Raw genomic sequence first — 24,247 nt, forward strand, 5'->3', positions numbered from 1 at the left:
GATCATTCAGTGCTAGGGGAAACAGAGGGAGAAGGCCTGTCTCAGGGAGCACCTACCCTGACCTAATGCAGACTTAAACTCACAGGAATCTAGAAAGACCTTTCCAAACAAGTACATAGGAAGGGCCCTGAGGAACAGGGCAACGAGTATGGGAGGTTGGAGAAGGTGGTCCTTTGGGTTTAAGGAATTGCGGTAGGCTTCCTGGGGGAGGTGGATCACACAGGACTTAAAAGATAGACACCCAGGTGGGTGTAAGTAGCTCTTCCACCCAGCTCAGTGTCTTCCTCCCATGGTAGATGGGTCTGTCCCTCCCTCCCTGAATACCCTGCCTGCTGCCAGGGAAAAATGCCTCCAGAGGACAGGTGAGAGCAGCCCACTGTGTTCACTTCCTAACAGCTCCCTATCTCTCTGCTTTCTCCCCCAGGACCCAGCCGCCGCCTCCATCTCAGACGGAGACTGTGACGCCCGGGAGGGTGAGTCAGTAGCCATGAATTACAAACCATCCCCGCTCCAAGTGAAGCTGGGTGAGTGTGTCTGGGGGGTGAGGGATATGTGGGGAGTGGACAGACAAGGTGGTCTGGGCTGGGTCTACAATGAGGTACCACAAATAAACCAACTCAGGCTAGCTGATTCCAAGACTCCAGCCACCAAGTCATTGGCACCGCCAGGCACCTTATCTCCTGCAAGGCCAAGAGGGAAATTACAGTTCTCTACAGGAGCCCAGAACTCTAGAGGCATCTCTGAGGCCAAGAAGGCTCCAGGTATTCCAGGGGATAGCTGCAGGGGTAAAAGCATGGAACCCCAGAGAGTGGGTTGGCAGTCCCATCAAACACTGGACCAGGCTAAGAGGAAGCTGCCTTAGAGGTGGGGTGTCAGTTGCTGTGTCTGAGGGGTAGAAAGGAATGAGGCTCCCAAAACCTAGAAGCTGAGCCCCTCTCCCCATTCCTATGTCAGCCTATCTGGAGATCTCAGGATCTCATCGGCTCCTGTTTGGGGGAGCTTTCTCATAGTTTCTTAATAAACCCAAATCTCTCCCCCACTTTCCAGGGTCACCTTTCCCTTGGGGGTTTATCTTACGTCCACTCCAAAGTCAGTTTATGCTACAGCCTGCTCCTTTGAAGTCACATGTCTCCCAACCATTGCCCAGAGCTCCTGCAGCTGCTGCTATCACTTCACCCTACGCCGAATACTGCGTCTCTCCCTTCAGGGACCAGTTTCACTCACCCAAGGCTGCCATGCATAAACAGGCTTGTAATTAATAATTTGCCTTCGGGAATTCCCTAGCGGTCCAGTGGTTAGAACTCCGTGCTTCCACTGCCGAGGGCCTGGGTTTGATCCCTGGTCAGGGAACTAAGATCCCGCAAGCCACAAGGTGCGGCCAAAAATAAATAAATATAAAAATATAAAAATAAAAATTTGTTTTCACGAAGAGAAGTTATAACATAATGCATCCAGGAAAGAGTTAACAATTAAATACAGGCTGTCACTATCCTTCCAAACTTCTCTGCCATCCCTGCCACCCTCCTGCCCATCTTTCTCCTCAGGCTCCAGCTGCCCATCAAATACTGGACCCCTCCTTAGTCCTGAGAACCCTTTCCTATCTGTTCTAAAACATTCTCCCTCTGCAGCTGCCAGGACTCCTTTTCACAGAGTCCTGTTATGTTATTCAGCTTTTTGTTAACCTTGTTTTTCTCCTTCTAGACCAAATCCGGGGAGCCCCTCAGGCTGTTTTTCTAAACAAGAGAGCAGTCCTCTCAGTGGAATTTGTTCATTGTCCCAGGACACCAAACTCAAACTGTTTTTGAGCAGCCAGTTTTATTTGCTTATTATTGTTTAACAATACAAATATTTTAACAAGTATAACTTCTCCTTTACTCTCGCCCGTCATATTCTCCTCCCCAGAGATCATCATTCCAAGCGTTTTTTAGTTTTTTCATTTTATTTTTTATTTTAACACAAGTGGTATCATACTGTACATATTTTCTGAAACTTTTTTCGTTTTTGTTTTCCACTTAATGTCTTAGAGCCCCTTCCAATATCAGTATATAGAGAATGACTTCATTCTTTTAAATAGTTGCATAGTAGTCTGTAGTTTTGTTTTCCCAGTTTATTGTTAGCATTTTTCAGTTTCAAACAATTCCAACATGCTTTTAAAATAACACTTAAGAAATAAAATAAAATAAAATAAATAAAATAAAATGACACTCTTTTGTCCTGCCCATTACATTGCCACCAAAGCTCCTCTAGAAAATTCACAACCTCGTTCCAGTTGTACTGAGGAAAATCCCCACCAGGAACTTTAAGGCGAATTGCACCCCCTAGAGGCTTGGGGTGGTAATGGCAGGTGCTGCCTGCTGGAAAGGAGGTGGAGGCAGGTTTGAGGGAGTTAGGTGAGCAGTGGCAAAGAAAAAGGGTTAGAGACTGGGAGATGAGAGACACGGAGACATGGAGGTCGAGGAAATTCCAGAGTCACAGTAGCTGGAAATGCCCATCCCATCCTTCCTCTCTGGAGCTTGTGGTTATTTTATGAGAGCTTTCCCCTGGCAGTCCTTTTTCCTACATCGGGGCTGAAATGACAAGGAGGAATGGGTAGCCAGGCCTCCTCTAGGGCCCAGGCAGCAACTGGCTACTGGTAACAGGGCCACACATGAGGCAATGGGTCACCTGGTTGCCAGCCCCATGAATCTGGTAGGCTATGGAGCCTCAGAGAATTCAGAGGCTGACAGAGGAGTCAGAAGTAGTCTAGGCAGAGGGGCTCCCCCAGCCTCCTGCCCCTTACCCTGCCAGCCCCATCTGCCCCTCCCACTCTACAACCTTCAGTGGCTTCTTTTCCTTCTGCATTAATCCCTAACTCATCTGTTTGGCATTCAAGGCCTTCATGCTCTGAGTCTGTAATCAGAGGGAGCCCCCAGCCGCTTAGCACAGGACCTGAGACATGACTGGTGACACAGATGTTTGCTGAATAAATAAATGACTGACTAAATGTATCCTACTTTTCTAAACTGACCTCCCTCCATCTTCACCCCTCCATCCCATCCACATCCACACTTATTACACTCAACTTCTAAGTGCATTTTTCTGTACACTCTCCCTCCTTACTAGAATGCCCTCCTCTCTCCACGTCAAGGTGTCACCTGCAGGAAGCCCTGCCATCCTTCTGCTCTATGTCTCCTGCTCCAACCTTTCTCTGGAATCAAGCACACACTAGCTGCCCAACTTGGTAGTGCAGCTCCTGGAAGACAGGGGTCAGCCTCCTCATGTTGCCCCCTTACTATCTGCCTTAGGTTGTGCAGAGCCAAGTGCTGTCTCTCCCGAGCAGCAGGGCCTGGAGTTGGATCCCTGCCTCAGTTCTTAGAGAAGCAAGGGGTTTCACCATGGAGGCCCAGCCCAGGCTGCCCCGAACAGTAAGGCAGGGTGCCCCTGGGGGAAGGACACAGCTTCCTTCCCGTGTTCCCCTGCAGAGAAGCAGCGGGAGCTGGCCCGGAAGGGCTCCCTGAAGAACGGCAGCATGGGGAGCCCCGTCAACCAGCAACCCAAGAAGAACAATGTCATGGCCCGGACAAGGTAGAGGCCCCACCCCCACCCCGCTCCACCCTACCAGGGCCCTGCCAGCCAGCACCTATCTCTGCTGGTTCTGAGCCTCCCGTCTTCCCTCCCTCCTCAGGCCCAGCTCCTCTCTGAGAGGAGAGGGCCTCCCAGGATCCAAGGTGGCGAGGGTGGCGTAGGGTGAGGGAGGTGGTCGGCACGGCCTAACCCAGTTCCTTGCCAGGCTTGTGTGCTTCAGTTGCCAATCCAGTCCCCACAATTCTCCACCCAGGCTGGTCGTCCCCAATAAAGGCTACTCCTCGCTTGACCAGAGCCCAGACGAGAAGCCACTGGTAGCCCTTGACACGGACAGGTGTGTACAGAGACACTGGGGCAGCCGGGCAAGCCACAGCAGCCTGTGCAAACACACAAGTGGGCTGTACAGGACGTACTTGCTATATTGTCGGAATTGGGGTGTTCCTCAGCCGGGAGCTCTCCAATTGTGAACCCCCGCAAGGAATGGAACTTTTTACCTGGAGGTGGGGGCGAGCAGAGAGAGGAAAAGGCAACTATGCAATCTGCTGCTGTCCTGGGACAGCTGATCCAATGGCTGCCCCTAAAATGGGCCCTGATGCCTTGCATGGCACCCTGTCCCCTCTGAGGAAGGCGCCCTACTGCTGGGAACATACCTGGCTAGATCTGGACTTTGGGAAAACCCAACAAACCAGGGTAATTTGAGCCTAGAAAAAAAAGGAGGGAGGGCTCTGGGGGATTTAGGAGGCTAAGGGGGGCAATTAATTTAGAAGGGTGGAGCTAGGGAGCCTGTCTTGAAAATGCATTCGCACAGCAAGCACCGTTTTCACTGAGACCGTGCTGTTTATTTGGAAGTGTCGGGGAGGGCTGAGGTATTGACTGATGGCGGTGGGGGGAGGTAAAGAGAGTTTTCTATTTAATATCTGGGAGTCACTTCCTCTCTGTCTTCTTTCCCCTGCGGCCAGTGATGATGACTTTGACATGTCCAGATATTCCTCCTCTGGCTACTCCTCTGCTGAGGTGAGGCCCCATCCCTTCCAGTCCTAAACACACGTAAGCAGGCCCACCTCCAAGAGAAGGGGTGGGGCCAACGCCAAATCACACCCTGAGAGGAGCAGTGGGCAAAGCTAGGCGGTGCCCATGCGGGGGCGGGGCCTGGGATAAGATATGGCCGGAAAGAAAGGTGAGGCCTTGGACTCCGCCTCTAGTGCCGGGAGCCCAGGGTTAGGGATGGGGCTTGGACCCGGGTTGGAACAGGAACAGGGCCCTTACCTAGACGACACCTTACGGGAGTGGGCCTGAAATGAGGGCAGGGCCCGAATAGAGGCAGGACCTAAGGTGGGAAGTTGCCCTTAGAATGGGGTGCGGTGTGTAGCGGGGTGGGGCCCCAGGGGGACGTGCTTGTAAGGGAGGCCAGAACTGAGGCTGGGGCCGAGGAGGTGCAAAGCCTGGGGTTTTGGAGAGACCTAGGATGCAACAGGTTGGGCGCCGATGGCCTGGGCATGTGGCCCCAGCCCTGCATGGTGCCTCCAGATGGTCCCGAGCCTGACCTCCCTCCCCTTTGCCTACAGCAGATCAACCAAGATTTGAACATCCAGCTGCTGAAGGACGGCTACCGGTTAGACGAGATCCCCGACGATGAGGACCTGGACCTCATCCCCCCCAAGTCTGTGAACCCCACCTGCATGTGCTGCCAGGCCACGTCCTCCACCGCCTGCCACATTCAGTAGCTGGCGGGGCCGCTGCGGCCGGCCGGGGTGGGGCCGCCAGGGGCCAGGTTGGACCAGGCAGGGGCCAACCCCTCCCCAGCTCGTCCACCTGCCCCTGGCCCCCGCGCACCCTACAGCCGCCAACCTCGTAACAGTCATTGCTTCCTCCTATGGTAGGACGTGTACCTCTGTGTGTTCATGGAGCCGGAGAAACCAAAACCGGGTCTCTCTCCACCCCCGGGAGTGCTGAGGAGGGGAGGGGGTGGTTTGTTCAGTTACTTGGGGGACCTCGCCCAGCATCCTGCCCCCTCCCCAAAGCTGCAGCCCAGTAGAGGAAGGGGGTGACTGGACTGCAGGGAGGCCAACAGTAATGAGTGGGGGAGGGATCACAAAGCCAGGGGTTTGGACCCACCCACGTGAAGCCATGAATCCCCCAGCACCAGCCAAGGAAAGGGGCTGGGAAGGAGAAAGGCCCAGGGCAGTAGGGGCAGGGCGCAGCCCCTTAGAGCCGCCTCCACATGCCCCCCTGCTGGCCCACGTACCATCTGCGTTTCTACCCTCATCTCTAGATGGGAAGCCTGATAAAGCTGCCCAGTGGGATATTGTCCCCCACCCTTGGGGATCACTGCCTTCTTTCTCCTCTTTGCCTCATTCACCCCCTTCCTTGCTCTCCGGATTGTGTGGAGGGTGAGGTGGGCGTTACAGACAGCCAGAGTTTAGGGTGGTATGATCTGCCCTCACCTGCCCCTAACTAATGCATCTGTCTCTCTGTGCCCTGCCTCATCCCCCCACCCAACACACACACACACACACACACACACACACACACTTACACTTCTGTTCCATTCATTGGTCTCTGTCCCTGGCTGGAAGCAGGAGTTAAGGCTGGCCTCGAATGCCCCATTCCGGTCTCACTCTAGCCCAAGATCCCAGAGGCTGCTTCCCAGGAAGAATCTTCAAGGAAGCAAGCCTTAGAGAATACAGTGGCTGCATGTGTATGGCAGGGACAGCTTGGCAGAGCGTGTGTGTGCCTGGGGCTGTGAGGGCGTGTGTCTACATCTCTGCATTGGGCCTGTGTCTCCAGATGTCTGTGGCGTCCGCGGCGGGGAAGTGACTGTGTGGCCTGTTAACAGTGTGAGAGGCTGCTCATCAGTGCAGTGGGCTGGCGGTCAGAAGGCTCTGGCACTCTCCCCGTTACCTCCAACAAGCCATTTATATTCTCTGGCTTTCAGTTCCCTCCACTGTACAATGAGCAGCATCTGAAATTATTTTTAAGGTTCTTCCAAACCTGAAGGAATTTCTTCATAGGAATTTCTGTAGAGGTGGATAAGGAGGTATCTGTGTTGTCTTTTGAGTACATCTGGTGGCTTCCTGAGTTGCACATCATTCATTGCTTCCTCCTATGGTGGAAAAGAGAGGAGGAAGTTCCTGTGGGACCTGTGTATGCCTGAGTACAATCGGATCTTTTGGGAAATGTGTGAGTGTGTGTCTGTGTGTGTCTGTGGATGTGCACGTGTATGTGAGTATCTATGGTGTGTGTAGCTGTGTGGGTGTCTGAGAGTCAGAATATATGTACTACTGCTTCTGCTGCTGTTTCTCAGTGGTGGCAGGGGTGGGGGTGGTGGCTAGAAAAGCTGAGGATGAAAATCAAAAGGGAGAAGGTGACCAAGGCCCTCCCCTGGGCCTGGGCAGTATAGATCTGCCCCGTGCGAAGGAAAGCAAAAGCACAGATAGCCCACGCCTGGTCAGGTCTATGCCGCACAAACCCCGTATCCCAGGGCCACTCCTCCATGCTGACCTCCCCCACGTGCTGGCCAATCCACTCTAATATATACCACTCACATGGTGCCAGCGTGCACAGGACACACACACAGCCCAGTTCCTGGCTGCCAGTCCTGGGAGGTGGGAGTTGGGAGGGGGCAAGGGCAGTGAGAAGAGAGAGTAAGGCTGCTGGCTTAGGAGGGGTAGCACCTCTCCCTGCACCACACCCAGGGACTGCCAGCTCCTGAGTGCTGAGGTGCAGCTCTCCACCCTCAACTCCTCCAACCCACGCCTAACTTCTCCAGTGCAGGGACCCCAGTTAGATGATGAGAAAATGCCAAAGGGAGGCAAGGACGGAGAAGACACCTGCAGGACTCACACGGCCCGTACTGGTCCCCACCTGAGCCTGTTTCTCCCCCCGCCCCCCGCCCCGGTCAGCATACCCACCCCCCGTCATCTGGGCCCCAAAACCAAGCTTCCTACTACTACTACCACCACCACCCCCCGCCTCCTTGACTCACCCTTCGAGAACGTGGGTACCTCCTCTTTTCCAGTCAGGGCCCCCGCCAAGGCTCACTTAGACTGCTGCCTTTGCTGCTGACATGCTGTGTGACTCTGGCCCACTGCTCAACCTCTCTGGCCCTGAGGAATAAGGGAAAGGCTCCCTCCCCACAAGATATACCTAATTCCCTGGCAGGCAAGGGCTTCTACCTGAGGCAGTGTAGCGGAGAGAAGTACGAAGCTGGCAGCCAGCACTTTCTGGGTCTAGGGAAAGTGCATGGTTCCCTCCTTCCCTGTGAGGGAGGTTGGAGGGGAGGAATCGAGGCCTTAGTTTGCCCCCTGCCACCCTTGCCCCTTGTAGATACTGCCTTAACACTCCCTCTACCCTCAGCTCTGGCTGCCAGCCAGCCGTTTCTCCGTGCTCACTAATTTATTTCCAGGAAGGTGTGTGGAAGACATGAGCCGTGTATAAAATTTTTTTTAACGTTTCCATCGCAGTATTGACCATCATCCTTGGTTGTGTATCGTGTAACACAAATAATGATATTAAAAGCATCAAACAAGCCAGCCTCAGCTCCCTACCTGGGGTGCGGGCAAGGGGCAGATGGGCCGGGAAGGGCAGAGGACCGATCCTCTGAATGCGCATTTCACCCTACCTCCACCTGTGGGTTCCCAGGCTCGGCCTGCCACCGACCAGCTGCAACGGCTCTGGATGACTCAGTTGACCCCTCAGAATCTCTATTTCTCTTCATCACAGTGAGAAGCTTCGCCTAGAAGATCTCCAGGGACCTTGTGAACTCTTGGAAATTGGGCTGTTTTGAGAGGCTTGAGGCAGGAAGAGACTGGGGTAGGGAGGAAATCAGACCTCTTCACCTCTCCAGGGATGGGGCTGAGCCAGGTGATATCATAATGGGCATTGCCCATCCTAGAGAGGGAATCAGGGTGGGGTAGGAGCAAGAAGGCTGTGAGGGAGGGAAGCTGAGAGATCCTCCACAGGAGGGGGGTCGCAGCAGCTGGGGCACCTGCTGAGCTGTCTGGGAAAGGGGATTGGGTGGTCACTGATGTATTGCAGGAGCCCCTAGTAGGTAGAGCCCACCACGGCATCCCCTAGACCCCACTATGTTCCTCTTTTCCCATAAGACTAAGACCCCCATCAGCACCTACAGTGACTCCTACAGGGATCCTACCTCCATCAAGGAGGGCTATAAGGACCCACCTCTGTGGGCCTGGGAAGCCAACAGGTTTGTGACTCCGGTAAGTAGCGAGCTGGGGCGGGGGTTGGGGGGCGGGCAGTCCAGAGTGTACGGCTGTGGGCGTCTGGATCACTGACAGTGTGTGGTTGTCATTATGTGTTTGTAATTATTGTAGCTTTGTGTGTGTGTGTGTGTGTGTGTGTGTGTGTGTGTGTGTGATTCATTTGCTTAGGCATGGAATTTATCATGATATATATAAAGTAGTACGAGATCCTGCCCTCATGGTGCCCTCCTACTCCACCAGGGTAGGAGATGGAGAGAGATAGATGATAATCAAGAAATAAATAAGAGTTTTGTAAATTGTCCCAAATTGTGTAAAGGACATAAACGGGGTACTGGAAATGGAAAGTAACCAGGGAGAGCTACTTAAATAGAGGTAATGAAAGAGGGCTCTCTCTTTCAAGGTGACATTGAGCTGGGACTGGAAAGGTGAGTGAGAAATAGCCATGTGAAGAACTGAAAGAATAGGGTTCCAGGCAGAGTGATCAGAATGTGCAAAGGCCCTGAGGCTGCCTGTGGGCTCTGCCTACAGGAATGTTTTTATGCATGCTTATTACAGTCTCCTGTGTCTGTACTTGAAGACAGGTGGCCAAGTGGGGCTGTGCGGCTTTCACAAAATGGAGAGATCTGTAAGTGTAATTGTGACTCTGCCCAAGGGAGTTTATCTGTGTGTACCACCCAACAAAACTTTGCTGAGTATTTACATGTGTCAGGGACAATGTGGTTACAGTGAAGGGCCAAGCCATGCCTTTGAGGATCTCTCGGCAAAAAGTGAACAAAGTAGGACTGCCCAGTGTGGAACATGCACCAGCAGAGGCTTGTGCTGGTATAACAGCCAGAAAGCCACTCCCGGGACTTGAAGGGCAGGTCTGCTAAGAGATCCAGAAGAAGGACACTCGAGCAGAAGAGGAATGTGAGAAAGGGCAGCCCAGGGGCAGGGACCCACCAGGAACTGAGAACTGGAGCAGAGGGAGAGGCCAGCCCTATGGTAAGAGAGAAGCCTGCAGACCATGAAGGGCTTCAGGTTGTGTTGAGAAATGTGGTCATAATGGTCCAGACTTTTGAGCCTGGGAGTGTCATGCTTGGATTGTGAGGGACACACTCTGGCCACTGTGGCAGGAGATTGAAGGGGCTGGAGTTGAGGGCAGGAAGCCCAGTGAGGTGGTGAAGGATGAGGGAAGAGGATATAGGTGGGAGATAAGGAGAGACTGTAGCAGTGAAAAATAGGAGAGTATTTTTGAATAGGAGACTATTGTTATACTCTCAATAGTACTCTCCTACTGTTGAATAGGAGAGTCTTTTTAAAATAATTTTTATAATTACAAAATAAATATATGCTCAATCAGAAAGTGGGGATCACTCAGAGAAGCACAAAGAAAACGTCCAATAATTCTCACTACCCAAAATAACTACCGTTAATTTATTATTATATGCCTTTTCAGGAAGCAAATATTTTTTTATGAAGGTGGTGTCATATTGTATACTAATATTTTGAATCTTGCTTTTTTCACAAAACCATATATCAAGTGCATTTTCCTGTGTCAAAAATATTCTATAATGTAATTTTAATGACTATAGTATTTTATTTTATGAATGTACCAAAATATGGTTGAGGAATCTTATATTATCGGAAATTTAGATTATTTATAAAATTTTGCTAGTATAATTATTCTTGTACATTCTTTGTATATATCAACTATTCCCTTAGGATAAATTCATAGATAGAAATTGTTGAGGGAAAGGATATGTGAATCTAAAAACTTTGCATATACACTTCAAATTGCTGTGATAAGTGTTATAATAATCTACATGCCCACCAGCAAAAGATGAGAGTGTCTGCCTGCTTTTCCAAACTCAATAGGAGGGAATTTTTAGGAAGCAGATAACACACCTTGGTCACCATCTAGATATAAGGAAGAGGGGAGAGGTTAAGAGGACTTCTGGGTTTTGGACTCTGGAAAACTGGAGGAAGGGCAGTGCTACCAACTGAGATTTGGAATTGCAGATTAGAGAGAGATTAGGAGTTCATCTGGGGACAAAAATATTCAAGGACTTCCAGGAAAAGATGTCTGCTGTGTAGCTGGATATACTTATCTGAAGCAAAGGAAAGAGGTTTGGGCTACAGACATGAATTCTGAAATCAACATATAGGTGGTAGCTGAAGTCATAGAGATTGCCAAAAAAAGAGTAAGAAAATGGCCAAGGATAGGACTTTGTAGAATATCAATATTTCAGGAGTAGGTAAAGGAAGAAGAGCCATAAAAGGAGACAGTGATAGGATGAAAATCATAGAGAAACCAACAAAGACAGCATTATTAGACAAAGCTCGGTGTCAAATGCTGTCAGCACAGAAAGGGATCTCTTGGATGTAGTAACACTTAGCCGCCTGGCTAAACAGCTTCAGCGACTGGTGAGGAATGAAAGTCAGATAGCAGTGGGATTAATAATGAAGGAAAAGGCTTCCGCTTCTGGCAGTGTGGTGGTCTAGAAACTCTGAAGGGCCCTCCTGCTTCCAAACAACTAGGTCCTGCATAAAAATTAATTTTCATTTTGTTTTGGACTGTCAGTGGAGATGAGTAGTAAGTATACTAAGAAGACAGGATTGCCCCGAGGACAAACGCCACTATTAGTACTACAAGCAGGAGTTTAAGCCTTAAGCTAGCTGAAAGGTGGAGCAACTGAACCAGAAAGTCCAGTGATCTCTGGCTCCCTTCCTCCCCGCTACCCCAACACACACACACACACACACACACACACACACACACACACACACGATGAATGTATATCTTCTATGGTGGAAAATATCCTCAATGTAGGTTTCCAGGTATCCTTAGAGTATGGTCAGTCAGATCTGAGCTCACAATAAAAGACGTAAGGAAACAAACCACCATATGACAGTCAACAGAAACAACAAACAGCAGACTTAAACCTCCAAGGATGTCAGATATTGGAAATAATAGTTAAAGAACACAAAATAATTATGAATTTTTCTGAGCAAAATGTGAACTCATCAAAATGAGGATGCAACAAGAGATTATATTTTTAAAAGAATGGACAGATTTTTTAAAGAAACGAAATTTTAGAAATAAAAGATATATGTGTTAAAACCAAAACTCAAAAAAAATTTAAAAAAAAACAAAACCAAAACTCAATGGATGGATTAAGGAGCAAATTAGACACAGCTTAAGAACATCAGTGAAATGAAAAACAGAGCAGGGGGACTTCCCTGGTGGTCCAGTGGTTAAGACTCCATGCTTTCAGTGCAGGGGGCACGGGTTCCATCCCTCGTTGGAGAACTAAGATCCCACAAGCTGTGCAGTGTGGAAAAAAAAAAAAAACAGAGCAAAAGAAATTTCCCAGAATGCAGCACAGACAGAGAGCTATAGAAAATACGGAAGAAACATTAAGCAATATGAAAGAAAGAGAAGATCCCACACAACTACTCGGGGTTCCAGAAGGAAAGAGCAGAAAGGAGAGTAGTCATTATCTGAAGAGACAAAGGCTCTTGATTTTCAACAACTAACAAGAGAAATGAATCCATAGATTCTTAGGTAACACGTGAAACTGCACAATACCAGCTTAAGAGATGACCTTAAAAACATGCAGAGAGAAATTATTTTCAATGTGTCTTCCTTTCAAGAACAAAAGAAAGCTAAAGACACAGACAAAAACTAAAATATTTACTACAATAAGACATATAATAGGGGGCTTCCCTGGTGGCACAGTGGTTAAGAGCCCGCCTGCCAATGCAGGGGACACAGGTTCGAGCCCTGGTCTGGGAAGATCCCACACACTGCTGAGCGGCTAAGCCCGTGCACCGCAACCACTGAGCCTGCGCTCTACAGCCCACGAGCCACAACTACGGAGCCCACGTGCTGCAACTGCTGAAGCCCTCGCGCCTAGAGCCTGTGCTCCGCAACAAGAGAAGCCACTGCAATGAGAAGCCCGTGCACCGCAACGAACAGTAGCCCCCGCTCGCCTCAACTAGAGAAAGCCCACGCACAGCAACAAAGACACAACACAGCCAAAAATAAATAAAAAAATTTAAAAGACTTATAATAAAGGAACTTCTAAAGGATACACTTTGGGGAGAAGGAAAATGATAACAAAAGGAAGGTCTGAGATGCAAGAAGGAATAGTGAGCTAAGAAACTGGTAAACAGATAAATTTAAACAAACATTGTCCATAGAAAATAATTATAATAATTTTTAACTTGTAAAATTTAAAGAAAGAACCAAAATATTAGAAAACAATATCATGTAAATTGTATATTAGAAAACAATATCATGTAAGGTACAAGGATAGGAAAGGAATTTTTACAAAAACTGTCATTATTCACAGATGATACATTGTGTTTATAGAATCTACAAATTATTAGAATAAGAGAATTTAGAAAGTTGGATGAATTTAAGATAAAAAGCATATTTAGGAAGCATAATCTTAAAATATATATATCATTTTAGCAACAAAGAGTGAGAGTAAGTAGAAATAAATCTAACAATGTGTGCAAAACTGTATGGATAGTATTATAAAACTTTGAATACTTTAAAAAAATACTTAAATGAAGAGGCATAACATGCTCATGAATAGGAAGAGTCACTAACATAAAGATTCCATGCAATTCTGATTAAAATCTCAACAGGAGTTTTTGAAGAATTTGACAAGCTGTCTCTAAAATTTATAGAGAAGAGCGAAGGCCCAAGAACTAGCTAAAACACACCTGAAGAAGAAGGGGACTTGCCCAGTCAGATATTAATATTTATTACCAAGCTATAGAAATTCATAAAGCATAATATTACTGTAGGGATACACAAATTGATTAATGGAATAAAACAGACCAGAAATGGAGCCACACATATATGCAAACGATATACAACAGAGATGACTGAAAGTAAAGCTATGGGAAAAGATGTTTCAGGCTTGGGGTGGCATTACAAATCTGTGGGAGAAGATAGATTACTCAATGAGACAACTGGTTATCCATGTGGATAAAAATTAAATTGATCCCCTAATTCACACCAAACCCCAAAACAAATTCCTGACAGATTAAGGCATAAATATGGAAAGTAAAATTGTATAATTTTAGAAAAAATTATGACATTCTCTCCATTATCTTAGATTATGGATGGATTTCCTAAGCCACAAAAGCACTACATAAGAGATGAATAAATTCAACTATGTTAAAATTAAGAACTTATGTTCATCAAAAGACACCAAAAAGAAAATGAAGTTACAAGCCACAAACTGAGAGATGATAATTGCAACATGTAACTGACAAAGGAATATGTAGACTATATAAAGAACTGTAATTCTCTGGGTTAAAATGAACACGTTTTGACTCCTTCCTAAAACCCCTCAAAAACTACAATAAATGCATACTTAAGACATAAATTTGCAAGAATAGTGAGAAGGAAGGACAATGACAACAAAATTTCAGAAGCTGGAAACTGTGATAGATAAGTAGTAACTGACACAGCAGATCTGAGAAAGCTGAATCCAAAGCCAGCAGTGGGAAACACAAGACATAATTCAACTTAAAACTGCAGAATTTTTAAAAAGCTCAGAAATTGGTAATACTAGGTTTCTCTGGAACAGAAGATGGGACAGGACCAAGGCTGGAACAATAATGATTTGAAAGCTAAGAAGCAATTAAACCCCCTCTTCTATTCCATGCCGTAGGGTGACTGCTCACCCATCTCTGCAAAAGTCAGAAGGCTTATTTTTTGGTAAGGATCTCAGGACTGTAGATTCCAGTTAAGGTCAGGGTACCATACTGAAAACAGATGAACCTCCATATGCTGAATGCTAAACCCCCAGCAGCCCTCTTCTCCACTAGGTTCTCAGAACAATGGCAGCTAGGTCACTACTCTCAAGCCAAAGACTGAAAGAGTCTCTTCCGAGGGATCTGATCAGCCCAAGAGAAAAGACCTACAGATACTGACAGAGTTTGCAACAAATAGTCTAGCCAGAGCATCCTACAATGATGCCCACCCACAGCTCAAAGCCTCCAATGAGCCTTTTTAGTCTCCTACTCATAAACATGAGCAGACAGTCAAAGATTACAGACATCTGAGGAAAGCCTCGAATGGAAACACTGAAGAGTCTGTGAGTTCTTCTAAATGATTATTTGTGTGTGTGTGTGTGTGTGTGTGTGTGTGTGAGCGTGTCTGAATGTGTATGTATAGATGTACATCTGTCTATGTGTGTATCTGGGCTCACAGATCTATGTGTATGTCTGGATGTGCATGTGTTTGTGTGTATGTAAAACTCAGGGGAGTGCTAAGTCATGGGGCCCCTCCACCCATATGGAGTATGACTGTGTAGGATCTGCCCACAGAACAAAACCTCAGCTGGGCACGGAGGATCAAAGAAGCCCCTCAGCTGAGGGGTTTTCAGGGGAATAGGAGCACTAGAAGCAGCAAGGTCTTATCTCAGGCCAAGAGAAGCCTCTGCTCTTCAGATCATAGGGGTGAAATGCAGTGCAACAGCATCATCCCAGCACCTTGCTGCCCACTATGATGAGAAAGTCCTTTCTGGTGTCTGACTTTGCTGGGTGTCCCACCCCTGTAACCCAGCTGCCTTTTCATCCCAGCTGCCTACAGAGACATGGGCCCACAACTAACTTGGCAATGTGCCTTTAGCTGAGGACAAGGGGGCCCTTGATCTGGGCTTCTACAGACCCAGCCAAACAAGGGGTGTTGGGATAAGATGAGGTGAACCCCAAGAAGCAGAGGGGCCCAGAGCCTGAATCAAGATCAGGGAAAAAATCAGGATAGGATGTGGACCAGCACAACGTAAATGTCAGGGTCAAGGGTAATATTGGTGTCACGATGAGAGCCACAGCACAATTAGGGTCAGGTTGGAGTCAGAGAATTAGATTTTAAAGTAGGTGCCCCTCTGGTCCCATCCTTCATCTCCTTCAAGGTGCCAGATTCACAGAGAGCCCTTCCTGTCCAAAACACCTGCCTAAGGTAGCCAGCTCCCAGGGCAGCCAGCCTTTCCTGAGGTTGTTCCACGGGCCTGTTGCTCTGTTGGGGAAGACCCAGGCCCTGCTCCCAGGCAGCACACAGTCTGGAAGAAAGAGGACAGGAACACCCAGCTCTGCCCTTATAGGTCCCAGTCAAGGAAAGGACAGAAATGAGAAGAACATCAGAAAACCACTCTGACTGAAGGAAAATGTTGGGTTCCAGGTCCGAGCCTTGGATGGAAGAAAAGGAGAAAAGGGTGATTCATGCAAAAGAACTATGCAGAGGGAACCAAGGCTGGCCTGGGGATCCCTCTGGCATAGGGAGAGGGTTGGGAGACCCACCTGGGCTGACCTCAATAGGGCCTAAATCTAGGTCCAGCTGGATACCAAGGCTGGGGTCTCCATGCACCTAGCCATCTCCTCCCCTCTCTCCTTGCCAGGGCCTGACTCAGACTGTGCAGCGCCACGTGGATCCTGAAGCCCAGCAGAAGACGGTCAAGTGTGCTGTGCAGGACTACAGCTATAAGAGTTCCATACCAGGCCACCCCTACTTGCCTGAGAAATACTGGCTGTCTCAAGAGGAAGGTAGGGCCTCACCCATCACCCAACTGTGACCCCATTCAGTGACCCCAACAAAGACCCTACACCTGAACCCAACTTGACTTCTGACCTCCACCCTGATCCTATACAAATCTTATCCCCATCCTCGACCAGGGCTTCTTCTCTAATTACCCCCATTCCAGCTTGATTCCCAACCATCTGGCCTGACCTTGATCCTGACCCCTGACCCTGGAGGAGGAGATCCAGGCTCTGCCTTTTAGGAGCTCCCAGTCTATGCCAAAGAATTGGAAGAGGCCTGGGCCTTATCCCTAGAGAGAGGGAGGGAGCATTAACCTCCTCCAAATAAATTCCTCCATGTGTATTCCAGTGCTAACTCCTCCCATCTTCTTAGTGACCCTGCTCCATCAGGTTCCCTTCTCTCCTGCATCCCTCTGCCTCACCACATCTCTCTCCCCTCAACCTGGAAGCCTTTTCTAATTTCCTCCTGTCTAAAAATTCTCTCTCGCTCCTCCCCTTCACAACCAAGATTCTTGGAAATAGAGTCTATGTCTCTACTTCCTCACTCCTTATGCCTTATGAGAAATTATCTTTCTCATTTGGTTAGGGGTTTATTATGTCTTCCTGTACATTCCAAAAGAACAGAGTCTTGTTTTATTTAGAGCTGTGCCCCCTCCACCTAGAATAGCAGCAGGCTTCATAAGTATTTATTGAATGAATTGATGATTAATCTTCAATTGAAATTGGGAGTCTGCATCTCCTACACTCATGTTTAATGTTTATTAAAACTGATCTTGTATGGTTCTAATTACCTCATCCATGGGACTCTTCAGTCTTTTCCTCATGAGACCTACCCTATGTATTTCACTCTGACCACTCTCTCCTCTGTGAAACTCTTTCCTTCCTCAGCTTCTCTGATGCCTCAATTCCTGGGTCTCTTGTTTAATCATTCTGGAAACATGGGGTTCCTTGGGATGCTGATCGGACCCTCCTCTCTCCTGATTCCTCTCCTGAGACCGTTTAACCTAACCCACATCTTTAATCACTGACAACTCTAAGTGTCTATTTCTAGTCTTGTCCTCTTACCAGGATTCCACTTTCCTTTATCTGATTATGATCAAATTTACCGGAATGGCCCCAAACACTTCAAACTCAGTATGTCCAACCCACCAACCTAGAACTCCAAGTCCCAACACACTGTCCCACACATGCACGCACCTGCTCTTACTCCAGGGCTCCTAGAACTCTTTTCCTAATCTCTCACATGTATTCTTTCACACTGTTAGAGTGGTGGATCAGAGAGGAACTTACAGGACACTTAGGTGACTGGATGGGTGGGGCTTTGGAGGGTTTTAAGTAGAGAACTGTCTTGGTCAGATTCTCATTTATCGTAAGTGCCACAGTTTCTATGTAGAGATCAGATTGTAGGATTTCAGAATGAGGCAGGAAGACCAGTAGGCTAATAACAATAATAAAAGCAATAATAATAATGGTGATGAGATGATGATGATAGTTTTCTCTGTGCCAGGCATTGTTCTAAATGTTTTACATATAATAACTTATTTAAATCTCACAACGACCCTATGGGGTAGATAGTATTATTACCCCCATTTCAAAATTAAGGAAACAGAGACAAGGTGAAATTAATTAACCAGATCAAGGTCACACACAGTTAATATCTGGCAGAGCTGAAATTTGAACCATAGGAGTCGGTCTACAGAGTCCATCCTATTAACCGTGACATTCTTGTCTCCTGGTTTAGGCACTGCAGAGATACAGGAGTGATATCATGGGGGACTGGAAGAAAGAATAGAGTCGAGTGATTTTAAGGAGGCAGAATAAGCAAACTTTGAGCCTGGATGTGGAAGATGAGAGGGAGGATTTGGGAGAAGGCCCATTTCCAGGGTTTCCAGGTTGGCTGATTCAGAGAGGGTGGTGCCAGGATGAAAAGTGATCAGCTCAAAGGACCCAGGCTCCACTCAGAAGCTTGTCTTAGGTGGGATATAGGCTGCATCTCAGTGTCTAAGACAAGTATGGGGCCAGGCTGGGCTTTTCTGGCCTAAGGGAGATGAGTGAGAGTCCAGCTTTGTGCTGGGGATCAGAGGAAAAACATCTAAGGGGTCCCAGATCCTGGGGCAGAATAAGGAGTAATACTGTCTTACGTCTCCACCCCTATGATCAAGCAGACAAATGCAACCCAAACCACCTGTGCGGTAACCGGTATAATACATGGAAGATGGGACCTTACAACTGTACGGGCTGGAACAAATGTGCCACATACCTTCCTCGGCTGCCTAAGGTATCTACTGTGCCCAGCAAAGATGCCTGGGGCCTGGGACCACCCCCCACCCCCCATCTGCCTCCCAAAACACAGTGTCTGATATTTCACCATTAGTTTCTCATCCCTTTCCCACCAACAATGCTCCAAGGCCTTTTCCAATTTGTGAGACTAGGGTTTATATTTTCTAGGAAACAAGGGAGCTCAGGAGTGAAGCTGTGCTGGGCCTCTGGGTCCCAATCTCTGGCTAGGCTCTGTGGAGACATGGCTGGTGCGCACTCCTTGAGGCGCTACCTTCCTGAAGCTTGCCACCTGGCGCCTTCCCACATGGTCTGGCCAAGAAGTCATTGATAGGCTGAGTCTACCTGCTCCTCTCTCCCCTCCTTTGTGATGCGAGCAAGGACAAAGGAGGGAGAACAAGGCCATCCAGAGGCAGAGCAGATAGATACAGGAGAGTCTTCCAAAGAGATAGGAAGGAGTCCAGCCACAGCCCCAGGCATGAAGAAAGAGGGAAGATGTAAGGATACCAGGCAAGAATAGGGGCTCTTAACTGTAGGTTGATGGCCGACCTCAGGTTGACCGAACCCTTCTGAATCAGAACTTCAAGAATCAGAATCAGAATTTTTCATAAGTTCCCCAAGTGATTCTGATGGGCAGGCAACACTGCAATATTGAAAAATCCCTATTAGAGAGACACGAAGACACAGCTACACAGAGTCGGCTAGACAAAGAAGGGTAAAATCAGAGGCAAACGGTGAGACAGGGATATCAGAGGTGCAGGTCCAGACCTGGTCCACCTACAGCTCCACTTCCCCCACCCCCACCACCTGGGAGGCGGAGTAAACCGCGTTGCCCAGCGACAACCCCAAACACTCAGAACGTGGGAGAGTAGGGGAGCTTCCGGAGGGCGGGAGAAGGCGCGGCCTGGGACTAGTCTGCGTGTTCTGGGAGAACCCCCAAAGGAGGAACTCTTCCGGGTCAGAGCTTGAGGCAGCGTGTGTGCCACTTCCAGGAGGCCGGGATGGAGACAGTAGTTCGAGGAATGCCCTTGGTGTACCCTCCTAAGCCGGAGCGACTCAACGCCTACGGTAACGGATGGTGGGACAGTGGAGGGAAATGGGTAGGCCAGAAGGACGGAGGGATGGAGACCCGAGGTACGGGGCGGAGGCCGAGGGCTCTGGAGAGGCTGTAACCTTGTCTCTGTTTGTGTCTCCATCTCTTCCTGTCTCTGAACTTGTCTCTTCCCATTCCTGTGACTCTGTGTCTGGGTCTCCCGGGCTCGGGGCCCGCGGGCGCAGAGCGCGAGGTAGTGGTGAACATGCTGAACTCGCTGTCACGGAACCAGCCGCTGCCAGAGATCACGCCCCGCTGCGGGTGTGTGGACCCGCTGCCGGGCCGCCTGCCCTTCCAGGGTTATGAAAGCGCTTGCTCGGGCCGCCACTACTGTCTGCGCGGCATGGACCACTGCGTCGCCGGGCCACCATGCACCGAACGTCGCCTGCGGCTTTTGCGCACGGAGCGGCCGACTGCAAGGTTCGCAGGGCCGCGCGCGCAGTAGCCGGGCCCCGCCCCCAAGCAAGCCCCGCCCCCAGAGTCCCCCCTACCCCAGCTGCGGACGCTCCATCCCCAACCACTTATAGCTCTGACCTGCCTCTGTGCCAGACCTCACTCCGCCTCCAGCCCGCGCGGTCCGCTTACTGGCGCCTCCCTGTCCCGCCCTGGGGCCTCACGGCCTGAACGTACGGCTGAGGCGGGAGAACCTGCACGGAGATACCCGAGTTCCTGATCCTATCCCTCCTGAACTGGGCTCAAGGTCAACCTGGCTCCTGTACGTTTTCTGGAGGCTATGCCCGAGGGTTTCTTTGAGGAACAAACTCCGCACACCAGTTTGCTCCCCCTTCCACACCCGCCGGCCTCGCCCCCTACCTGGTCACCCGACCCTGGAGACGCAGGTTCTAGTTTGCGGAGTGCCATGTGTTCTCAGAACAGTGTCCCCTATTCCTGGGCCTCGGGTCACCGTTGGTAATGGGCAGGGTCATCGCTGGGTTCTAAGAAGGCAAGGAAGTGGTGACCGCACTACCAGAAGGGCCCTGGCCTCCTCGGAGCCCCGCACCACCTCTGGAGGTAGACAGCCTCGCGTGTTATTGTGGAGGAAACTGAAGCTCGAGCGCTCAGCAGAAGCCCAGACTGCAACGCGGCCTTTTCCCTGCACTTGGCGTTAGACAAGGCTGGCTGAGCCTGGGAGAACTCCAATGTCCGCGTCTGTCTAGAGAGCTGTGAAAGGGGGAGGGAGATCCTGAACCCTGTCCCTAACCCCGTGGTGATACCCCGTCCCTCCCCAGGCTGAGAGAGACTGATTCATTGTGCGAAACTGGGTCTTATCCCTCACAAGGGCGTGGAGGAGCGAGAAAGTGCCTAAGCCTCAGAAACGTCGCCTCGTCGATAAGCTGGAGTAATTGCTGTCCCATGTTGAGGATCCGGGGGCTCCCAGGTCCTCAATGACTGTACCCCAACCCTCCCCAGAGTACAGCGTTCTCCGCCGCCCAGCCTGGGCGGCAGAAACGAGGCCTTAGGGGGAGAGGGACTTCAGGTGTCTTCCCAGAGGCGACGTTTCGAGGTCTTGAAGGGACAGGAGGCCTGAAAGGAGGATCTCCGAGCAGTAGGACTGACACCTGAAGTGCAGCTCAGAGTCTTGGTCTGGGTTGGGGCGTAGAGGGAAGTCAAAAGGCCCGACCCATTCCTGCCCACTGCTTCCTTCTCCAGGAGTGTATCGCCCTGCAAGCACCGGCCGGGAATGCAATGTGCTGTTATAACTCCCCCGCCGTCATACTACCCTTGTCCGAACCTTAGGTAAATCTGGCGCTCACACATGCAAATGCGCACCCACACAGAAGCTGTAACCTTGGCATGGCGGGGGACCCAGGGACTAGTTGGGATAACTGACCGCTGCGATGCACCGACTGGAAGATGACACCAGGGGGCGATGGTGCCATGGGGAAGTCAAAGCTGGCAACTAAATGAGAAGGCATGGAGGTGGCATTGAGGGTTTACATGTTGGCAGTGGGGCTTAGAGTCAAGAGATCAGGGCGTTAGGTTCAGGGCTTGAATTAAAGTGTAAAAAGTCAGTGTTAGGGAGCGGGTATTGGGAGTCAAAAATTTAACGGTAGAACCTGAGGTCAAGAGGTCAGTGTTGGAGCCTAGGGCCATTATTCGGGACAAAATGTTGGGATAAGATTAGCATTGAGAATTGGAGTCAGACGTATGAGGGTCCAAAAGGGCTGACCCATCTCTCACCACAGATGGGACACAAGTCACTTCAAGAAGACCGGTGGCCCCCAGAGAAACAACTACGTCGTCCACCCTGAGTTTGTGTCTGAGACCTATCCTGACTACCATCGCCGGTAGAGCCCGGGCTGGCCGGTCCAAGGGGGCTGAACAATAAATAAATTCTTCATCCTAAAGGCTGCCTCTCGTGTCCTTACCCAGCAGGATCTGGCAATGAGGAGCCAGTCACTCAGGCCTCTGCCAAGCCCCCTCAACTGAGATACAGTTTCTCAAAGTCATCTTGCCCTGAGCCCTCCCCACTCCATCATCTCAGTACTTCCCTTGGGTGGCCCTGAGTGCCCTCCTGACGCATGGCAGTAGCCCTATGAGAGGCATGACCTCCTCCTTTCCATCCCAGAGCCCAAACCAATGGGCCCACCTAGCCACGCAGGAGGGCCCATCTACCTCCCATCCTATGAGGGCCCCACAGCTGCCATTTCCCCAATATCCCCCAAACCTAGATGTCCCTTCACCCCCATTATCTCAGTGGACCCAGAATCGCCCATCCTGCAGTCAGAGCCACGTCCCTATACTCAAAGCTCTTGATCTCTGTTCCCAGAGTCTCCATCACAGCGACTCCGAAGTCCATGTTCAGATACCCTTGCTGCCCTCCCCCACCCAAGTCCAAGAGGTCCAAAATAATTTTGGAGGGTTTCATGATCAAGAAATTTCAAATTACAAAACAAAGCCCTGCATCATCAGAAAGTCTACAAACAACAAATGCTGGAGAGGGTGTGGAGAAAAGGGAATGCTTTTGCACTGTTGGTGGGAATGTAAATTGATACAGCCACTATGGAGAACAGTATGGAGGTTCCTTAAAAAACGAAAAATAGAACTACCATATGACCCAGCAATCCCACTACTGGGCATATACCCAGAGAAAACCATAATTCAAAAAGACACATGCACCCCAGTGTTCATTGCAGCACTATTTACAATAGCCAGGTCATGGAAGCAACCTAAATGCCCATCGACAGATGAGTGGATAAAGAAGTTGTGGTACATATATACAATGGAATATTACTCAGCCATAAAAAGGAACGAAGGTGAGTCATTTGTTGAGACGTGGATGGATCTAGAGACTGTCATACAGAGTGAAGTAAGTCAGAAAGAGAAAAACAAATATTGTATATTAACGCATGTATGTGGAACCTAGAAAAATGGTACAGATGAACCGGTTTGCAGGGCAGAAGTTGAGACACAGATGTAGAGAACAAACGTATGGACACCAAGGGGGAAAAGCCGTGGGGGGGTGGGGATGGTGGTGTGATGAATTGGGCAATTGGGATTGACATGTATACACTGATGTGTATAAAATTGATGACTAATAAGAACCTGTTGTATAAAAAAATAAATAAAATTAAATTAAAAAATTAAAAAACAAACAAACAAAATAAAACAAAGCCCTGGGGGACTTCCCTGGTGGCTGAGTGGTTAAGAATCCGCCTGCCAATGCAGGGGACATGAGTTCAATCGCTGGTCCAGGAAGATCCCACATGCCACAGAGCAACTAAGCCCGTGCGCCACAACTACTGAAGCCCGCGTGCCTAGAGCCTGTGCTCCGCAACACGAGAAGCCACCGCAATGAGAAGCCCGCACACCGCAACGAAGAGTAGCCCCCACTCGCTGCAACTAGAGAAAGCCCACGTGCTGCAATGAAGACCCAACGCAGCAAAAAAAAAAAAAAAAAAAAAAAGCCCTGTTTCTCTGTCCCTCAGGGAGCAAGCGGTGGGGTGTTCTGGAGCCTCTAGGATCTTCAGTATTTTTGCACCCCATTCCTCCTGGGTGCAGGTGTATAGCGGGGCACGCCCACCTCCTCGCAGCAGGGCTGCCACCAAGGGGAGTGGGTGGGGGAAGACTGCAAAATACGGAGCAGAATCCGGTCTTCTCAGTCCCTAATCTCAGGCACTGCTGGTCTGATCCGGTGGGAGCTGACAGCTTGGGCCTCCCGGCTGATGGAACTAGGCTCCACTCCGTGGGGTCCTTGATTGGATCCGACCTGCACTGAACCGCTGAGATCCTCCCAGAATTCCGCTACCCTTTTTCCATATGGGAAAAGAGCTAATGAGAGCGTTATACCGAGACGGCCTCAACCTCCCCAAATCTGGAGGAAAAGGAATCCCAAGGGCCAACTCTGTCCCTTTACCCTGCGGCTCGCTCCTTCTCATACACATCCCAAATTTAGTCGACAGGTGCGAGAACCCTAACATTCGACAGCTGCACCTCCCTCCAGAACTACAGTTCCCAGCAGACCTGGGGAAGAGCCCCGCCCGCGTGCGGGTAAGCAATGGTCCAGAGGGGGCGGGCCTGCACGCGGGGGGCGGAACCGGGAGGCACC

At 49.6% G+C, this 24,247-nt stretch overlaps 2 protein-coding genes across 13 annotated transcripts in view; both read left to right on the forward strand.

Moving 5' to 3' along the window:
• FAM219A (family with sequence similarity 219 member A) overlaps positions 1-8,096 on the forward strand; it is a 55,310-nt gene extending 47,214 nt beyond the window's left edge. For 2 of the 10 annotated variants that reach the window (XM_089913095.1, XM_089913099.1), the window contains exons 2-6: positions 425-524; positions 3,438-3,564; positions 3,770-3,898; positions 4,524-4,578; positions 5,130-8,096. In XM_089913095.1, coding sequence (XP_089769221.1) covers positions 425-524; positions 3,438-3,564; positions 3,770-3,898; positions 4,524-4,578; positions 5,130-5,288 — 570 coding nt within the window. In that variant the 3' untranslated portion in view covers positions 5,289-8,096. The remainder of the gene's footprint in view (positions 1-424; positions 525-3,437; positions 3,565-3,769; positions 3,899-4,523; positions 4,579-5,129) is intronic. The other 8 variants (XM_089913097.1, XM_089913098.1, XM_089913096.1 and 5 more) reach the window with 8 other exon arrangements.
• A 96-nt stretch (positions 8,097-8,192) lies between these two features.
• On the forward strand, positions 8,193-23,124 carry SPMIP6 (sperm microtubule inner protein 6). 3 transcript variants are annotated; one of them, XM_089913094.1, is made up of 6 exons: positions 8,193-8,783; positions 16,190-16,334; positions 18,491-18,606; positions 19,598-19,673; positions 19,884-20,113; positions 21,349-21,997. In XM_089913094.1, the coding sequence occupies exons 1-6, from the start codon at positions 8,649-8,651 to the stop codon at positions 21,433-21,435; spliced, it is 789 nt and encodes a 262-aa protein (XP_089769220.1). In that variant the 5' UTR covers positions 8,193-8,648; the 3' UTR covers positions 21,436-21,997. The 3 variants fall into 3 exon arrangements, with proteins under 3 accessions (XP_089769220.1, XP_089769219.1, XP_089769218.1); XM_089913092.1 differs by lacking the exons at positions 8,193-8,783; positions 16,190-16,334 and having other exon boundaries at positions 16,378-18,606; positions 19,884-20,118; positions 21,349-21,435; positions 21,885-23,120; XM_089913093.1 differs by lacking the exons at positions 8,193-8,783; positions 16,190-16,334 and having other exon boundaries at positions 16,375-18,606; positions 19,884-20,118; positions 21,885-23,124.
• Positions 23,125-24,247: the final 1,123 nt, after the last annotated feature.

The sequence above is a fragment of the Delphinapterus leucas genome, chromosome 6 (assembly GCF_059928025.1).
Source record: "Delphinapterus leucas isolate spDelLeu-1000000601 "Yukka" chromosome 6, BTC_Dleu_Yukka2, whole genome shotgun sequence".
NCBI lineage: Eukaryota > Metazoa > Chordata > Mammalia > Artiodactyla > Monodontidae > Delphinapterus > Delphinapterus leucas.

What these genes read in the sequence shown, in the direction of transcription:
- SPMIP6 (XM_089913094.1), top strand. Translation starts at nt 8,649, where the DNA reads ATGTTCCTCTTTTCCCATAAGACTAAGACCCCCATCAGCACCTACAGT. An exon ending in CCAACAGGTTTGTGACTCCG is followed by an intron (nt 8,784 to 16,189) that starts GTAAGTAGCGAG and finishes TCTCCTTGCCAG; the next exon opens with GGCCTGACTCAGACTGTGCA. An exon ending in TGCGCACGGAGCGGCCGACT is followed by an intron (nt 20,114 to 21,348) that starts GCAAGGTTCGCA and finishes TTCCTTCTCCAG; the next exon opens with GAGTGTATCGCCCTGCAAGC.